This window comes from Eucalyptus grandis, chromosome 3 (genome assembly GCF_016545825.1).
Source record: "Eucalyptus grandis isolate ANBG69807.140 chromosome 3, ASM1654582v1, whole genome shotgun sequence".
NCBI classification, from domain to species: Eukaryota; Viridiplantae; Streptophyta; class Magnoliopsida; order Myrtales; family Myrtaceae; genus Eucalyptus; species Eucalyptus grandis.
Window position 1 is genome coordinate 66,320,179 of NC_052614.1, and position 6,768 is coordinate 66,326,946.

Sequence of the window (6,768 nt, forward strand, 5' to 3'; positions counted from 1 at the left end):
CTCCAGAAAAGGAAAATGTACGAAAAGAAAAAATGGCAGGAGAGCTTTTGACATGCAGTTCCACATCAAAGAAATATTGTGCATGTTACAAATGAAATCCTGCTGCTGCACAACCAATTTAATATTAAAAAAAGATTGACGCAGTGCAAAACCAATTTAGCAATCCAGCTTGTTGACTCGCATATTTACCTTCTTTTGTGAACCCGTGTGATTCCAATTACACACAGATTCGTCTTGCCTTAACTCAAATTTTGAACACCTGGTTGTGATCACAAGTAGATTTTCATATTACGGTTGAATTACTTGTTTAATTTCATCACCACCTCAAATTAAGATTAAAAGAGGTATAGCTGCTCCCAAAAAGCAGCACAAAGCATGCAATTCTCTCAACTTCACTGAAAATCACATCATATTCTGTCTCGCAAGTAATCAAAAGTACACCACAATTTCATGTCATGTTGACTAGGACGTTTGTGGTTCTTGGTTCTGTTTGGTGTATGCTTTATACCAAAAAAAAAGTGAAAATAATTTACTTTCATCAAAACCAATCTAATAAGGTTAAAAGTCAGACCAAACCGCTAAGTTAGTTCATCATTTATGAGATGCAGCACTAAGCAATAACATATAAGAAGCTAAAGAGTAACTTAGTACTTTAATCGTTAACATCAAGCAAGAAAATTATTTCCTTAGAGGGAATAATACAAACTGCAAAGACATTGAATGACTATCAGCTACAACATTTTTTATTAGGTGCAAGAGGGATCACAGCCTTATTGTTGACGGCAAAATTATTGTCTTGACATATACTATCGATTTGGTTAGGTTTATCAAGGTAACACAATTAAGGGAACCCAAACAAATAAAATCGTGGTTTGCTTTTCTCGCTTTCCTGGCATTTTGCCACCTCTCCAACTGCTTCTCGACTTTTGCAATATACTGATCCCCAATCTGTTTCTGATATTCAGATCGCTCCTGTCGCCCAGCGCTCTTCTGCTCCAGGAAATCCTGTTCAAGGATAAAGCACAGATCAATGATGTGCACCAAAAGGACCGATTAGAGACAAATGGCAACTTGCTGACATGTGATGGAGAAGGAATTATTAGTTTTTCTCCTGTTCTTGTAAACACCAACAAAATGTTGAACCAATTTCCTTTGCGCTATGTATTAGTGCATATATTCAGATCAAAATACCTATATATCACTATAGATGGACCTGCGCCTCAACTTTCCTTGAGAATAAGAGAAGAAAGAAACCAACTTGCTCTTTTTGCCGCTCAATCAAGGTTGCATCTTTCTTTTCTTCTGCCTTGGCAGCAATTCTAATCAGACAAAAGAGAGTAAATGTCAACCACTTCATTAACTAATCAGACAAGAACCAAATACTTTGATTCTCTTTCTTTCTGCATTGATATAATTATAACTAAAAGAAAAGGCCAGCCAATTCTTGCTTCTCTTTTCTGCAATTTGCTCATGCTCTTGCTGCCTCAGCTTCTCACTTTCGTCACGCACTCTCTGCTCAGCCTACAGGAAATGTGATGTTTAGGACTAGATGATGAGAAAGAGCCATCGTGCTTGCACCGAGTAGGTTCTCTGATAAGTCACAAAAGATGAGTCAAGCAGATGTCTAAAATATGGACAACTTACAGTAGCAAAAGAGTACCTCTTAAGGCTATTATGGTCCAGGTCAAGAGCATAGCCAGCATGATCTACTCAGATGTCCTTCGATTGTTTTGAGGCAAAGATTATTACATAATGCAGACATACTAGTCCAGCCATTGAAGAAAAGGAAATAACAGCCATTTACTTCATAGTAGCACACTGTACAATCAATCACATTCTTGTAATCGACTCTTTTCACCTGAATTTTATAAAGAATACCAGCTACTATAATCAGCAGGAAATCATCATAGGTAGTTCATAAAATGCAGATGCTTTGGCTAGTTCAAAAACCAGAAACTGGCAAGAGTAACAGGTACATACTCTTTGTAAAGAATTTGACCTCCATGTAAATGCATCCGATCCCAACAGTCGCAGGTCCTCCTTTCTGAATCTCTGGAAGAATTCAACAGAGCAGAGAATAATGAAGGGATTAATCACTTTCAGAATTCCTCATGGTACTTAAAGATCGAAAAAAATCACGTGACAGAATGAAGATGCAAATGTACATTGCTGAGCGGTTTAGAAGAACCAACGGGATTTTCTTTCAGAATGTGGAACATGAGTGACAAATAAAATCTCTTTAACTATCTTGTTTTGCTCAAACCAGAGGGAGAAGTCGTCAGAGATGATAACGCTGGAATGAAAGATCATCAAAGCTGCTAAGAACACAAAAACAGAGAGAATGAGAAATACAGACTGCAATAAAATCAAAATTAGAGTAAGGGAGAGAACTTAGCTTTTGCAGCAATTGAGCATTGAAGGACTAACTTCAATTGTTTGAGTAGAGTTGAACAGAGTTGAAGAGTGTACACTGGAATAGAGTTGGTCTTGTGCTGGATTTGCAGAGGAGGCTCATGGCTGTTGGAACTTCACTAGAAACAATCATCTTGAAATTCAAAGATCGCGAGCTGGTTCAAGAGTTCATATCTAAAGAAGACGAGATCCTGAATGTGTGTTATCCCAATTGAAAAGAGAGCACTGATAATGGAAGCAAGATACCAAGAATTAGTACGGCCAATTGAATCGAGTATTAAAGCCAAAGAAGGAGAGAAATTAGCTCTTAATGCTCTTGTGGCAATCGGATTAGTTGAGCATCAGTCACAGCCATTTTCCTCTTATCTAAGGACGATGATGATAGACATCAGAAGTTGGATAACGAGAATCTCTAATGACGATTCTCATCGGTGACAATATCCACCAATGGAATTATGCAACAAGGATATTCATCCATGATTGTCTCTGATCTGAGTTAGATGAAGAAGCTTTGACCGGATGTAATGAACTCAAGAGTGATCGAAGCAACCCATTGGAGAGTTGTCACCAAGAAAGAGAGCATATGAAGTCCACGACGGTCAGAGATGGTCTGGCGCTACTCTGTGACGGTGATGTTGCAGCGGTTGGAGGTGGTGACAGGAAGGGATAGTTGCAGGCGAAGGCACTCAATTTTGTTTAGTTCCAGTCTCAACAGTTACAAAAACACTTGAAACATGATAGCTAACAAAAAAATTAACATTATGTAAACTGTATCAAAACACCTTCGGATTGAACACTTCCACGTATCATTTCACAGCCGTGCCTTGGTGAAACTTGATCAAACTTATTATCTGCAATTGGTTGAGAAGTGGATTTTAGCTATTTCAAACTCTACTTATGTCCGTTGGAATCTTAAATCAAATGCACAGGAAGGGTCCAAAGTTCGAACTTCACATATATCCCTTCAAAAGCATGAAAAACCAGCACAAAGGAAACCAAAAGATTCCCCTTATTGGCTCTTTTTCAGTTATTTGGATGGAGTACAAAATCAAAAGCTCCAATCCACATTATCAAAGCCGGAAACAGACCAAAATTATCTAAATTCTCCCCATGAATCGCCAAACAAATAAAAGAAATGAGTATAAGACGAGCCATCATTTGCAATAATGAAGTAAAGGAATCAAACAAAATACAGGAGTTTGATTGTGTAAAGAATGTTCACCAAATCAAATTTATGGGCACTGCATCCAATATGACAGCTTGTAGCGAAATTGGACAAGACATGTACAAGCGAGAAAACTATGGAAAGAATCAAACATGAACCCCCATCATGTCAATGTACAGAGAGCCAACATATACTTCAATGGACGTGAAATTATCTACTTGGATTATCAACACAAGCCTAAAAATCTCAATGATTTGACAAGTGAACTAGTGATGTGCCAATTTCATGGCTGGAGGTTCTCGGGTATATACCAATTCTAACCAGCATACTCACGTTGATGAGCATCAATTTCAATCGACCATTTACCTTGGCAGGTATATGTACAAATGGTGGAAAGTATCAATATAACACAAATCACATAAAAGTAAATTCAAAATTGTAAGGAAGACTATAACTGATGCGTTCAAGTGGTGAAACAAGACGCATTCAACGATTGAGTCTGAGAGCACCAGACCGACAAAGACGGAGGCAATCACACAAGCATACAGGAGGTCTCTTGGTTATAGCATGATAAGGGATGTTGGACCAGGGAAACTGAAAATCTCTTCTCACGAAGCAAAGAAGGAAGGAGAATGACTAGAGAACTGTCATTTCGTGATTGTAGAACTCGTTAACAAACCTCATTTCTTTCGAATGGATAGACGCATCTTCACTTCATGTGTTTGAAGGATAACATGAGAAACTAAACTTTACACTCAACATCGAGTTCCGATGATATGAAGTAGATGCATCGACCTCCAAACTGCATGAATCATAGTGTCAAGAGACTCCACATGCAAGTAGAAACATCACTGAGAATCATAGTCCTGAACATCACTATAGGTTGGAACTTACATTCTGGCATATAATATGCCCCATTGAGAACAGGAGAAGACTGTTGAGGTGGAGGTCAGGAGAAGGAAAAAAAATGGTATCAACGGTGTTTTTATGATTTGGGGGAAAAATTACAAAAGTAAATATTTTGGGTTCTAAAATCGACCAAAAATAAAATTATTTTCGTTCTAGTCATAATTAGACTTAATTCTATTAACGACATTTGATCTAGGGATCATTACACATTCACTCGTCTAATTAATTTCAAGACGGTCGTGTCAAAATATGAATTGTCACTTTTTACCCTAATTAGGAGGTCCAAATCCATTTTTCATGATTTGCAAACAAATACTTCTATTCCACTCATTTTTGTAAGATAAGTCCAAATCTGTGGTCCATTTTGGGATATTGATTTGCGAACTTTTCAATTTGAGGAATTTAGCCTTTTGGTCTTGAGAAAACCAAGCTAAAGAACTTTAATTGAAGAAATTCAAGTTGACCAAATCGAGACTAAGGTTTAATTTGAAGAATAAAGGCTCATTAAACCTCAACTCAATTTTAGCATAAAAGTCATGCCATCAATTCAAAGTCAATTTGGATACAATGAGTTATCCTAGGTATGGGTAATTAAGCCAATAGATATCTCATATTATTAATTGAATTCAATTTTAATTAATTTGTAATTTTGAAAGTGAAATTACATGGAATTGTCCAATTTATCCTTTCAAGTCCAATTGCATGTACCCACGGTGTAGGTCCAATATTTTTCATGTTAATTAAGTAATTAGGCCAATAAAAAATTATCAGATTACATTTATATGGTTTAATTGGCTTATTACAAAAAGAAAATCAATAATGATAACTAGATTATATCTTAATAATTGCACTCTTTTTGTCTAGAGATATCGCCATAAGTCATGCATTAAAAGGAAAAAGAAAAAAAAAGTAATTTCACGTGCATAGCAAATCTATTGCACGTGTACTGCACATTTGTCTTTTCACTCCTTGAATGCTTAGTGCTTATGATGCTTAATTATATCTGTCTGTAGTCACACAACATGCGGGAGTTTTTTGATCGAAACATATAAGTATTATTTATGCATTCGTCAAAGTACATCCAGATACTATTGCATCAGCAGCAACAAGATCCTGCAAAATGTAAGGAGTAAAGATGTTCCAATTATGAGCTAGGTCAAGTCTACCATGGGCCTTGGCGGCCCAGTCGGCTGCTCCATTGGCCTCCCTACGACAGAACTGCAGACGCACGCTAGGGTATTCGGGGAGCAGAGCTGAAATTTCATTGAAGAGCATTCTTTCTTCCCATGGTGGCGTCTTCTTCCCGTGGACTGTATCGATCAAGATTTGACAGTCAGATTCGATTACTATATTTCCTGTGTTGATGCCTTGATTCCTCAAATGATGCAGAGTGAAGGTGAGCGCTTGAACTTCCGATTGAAACGCTGAGGCGGCTGGAAATCGCTTGGTGTAGACATCTGTTAGAATACCCTGATGATTTCGACTAACACATGCCATCGTTCCTTCTTGGCTACCTGGGTAGTAAGATCCGTCGATATTGCATTTGAGGAAGTCGCGTGCTGGAGGTTTCCACAGATGGACGGCATCAGCAGTAGCCTCCCTTGTTCTGGATCTGCTCGCATCTGAAGAAGATCGGAGGCTGGACAGTGCAAGGGCGTCGTCCACTGCTTGATGGGGATCCGGTGGTCTGTGGCGAAAAATCCAGCTGTTGCGCATACACCAGACTTGCCACAGGATCTGCGCTATTGTTGCCAAACCAGGTATGAGCCTTTGATTTGTTGCTCGTTCCGTGATCCATACATCAATCCTTTGTATTGTAGTAGATGAAACTGAAATGTTAACCTTAGGATGCTTCCATACATCGATTGTCCAAGGACAGAAAAAGAACAGGTGTTCAATCGTTTCAGGAGTCCTGAGATTACATAGACTGCATATGGGAGAGGGAGAAATATGTCGATGAAACAAATTTGCTTTGGTTGCAAGGGCATTATGACAAAGTGACCACATAAAAGTGCGAATTTTGGATGTTTGATTGTGTAAAAATGTTCAATTTAACTCTCTGTTGATAAACAAGACCGTTTGTCATTTCATGTGAAACTCTTAAAGCTGATATAGAAAAAGCAATCCGAGGTAATGACAAAAATGAACCCCTCACAGTAAGAAAAATCATCTTACTCAGTCAAACAAGATAGTTCCAAGACTTCGTGTTTTATTTGGACATATTCTATCTGGTTAATGTAAGAAAAATCTATTAAATTATACTAAATATATGCTACCTAAAA

At 37.9% G+C, this 6,768-nt stretch overlaps 2 protein-coding genes across 2 annotated transcripts; both read right to left on the reverse strand.

Annotated features, from left to right (window-relative positions):
• Window positions 1–742: 742 nt before the first annotated feature.
• LOC104452575 lies at window positions 743–1,555 on the reverse strand. The gene is made up of 2 exons (XM_039308366.1): window positions 1,214–1,555; window positions 743–1,005 (listed from the first exon to the last, which is right to left on the reverse strand). Exons 1-2 carry the CDS (start codon window positions 1,355–1,357, stop codon window positions 763–765), a joined length of 387 nt encoding a protein of 128 aa, XP_039164300.1. The 5' UTR covers window positions 1,358–1,555; the 3' UTR covers window positions 743–762.
• Window positions 1,556–5,545: 3,990 nt separating this feature from the next.
• On the reverse strand, window positions 5,546–6,202 carry LOC120292065. The gene has a single exon (XM_039309936.1). The coding sequence runs from the start codon at window positions 6,200–6,202 to the stop codon at window positions 5,546–5,548; it is 657 nt and encodes a 218-aa protein (XP_039165870.1).
• Between the last annotated feature and the right edge of the window lie 566 nt (window positions 6,203–6,768).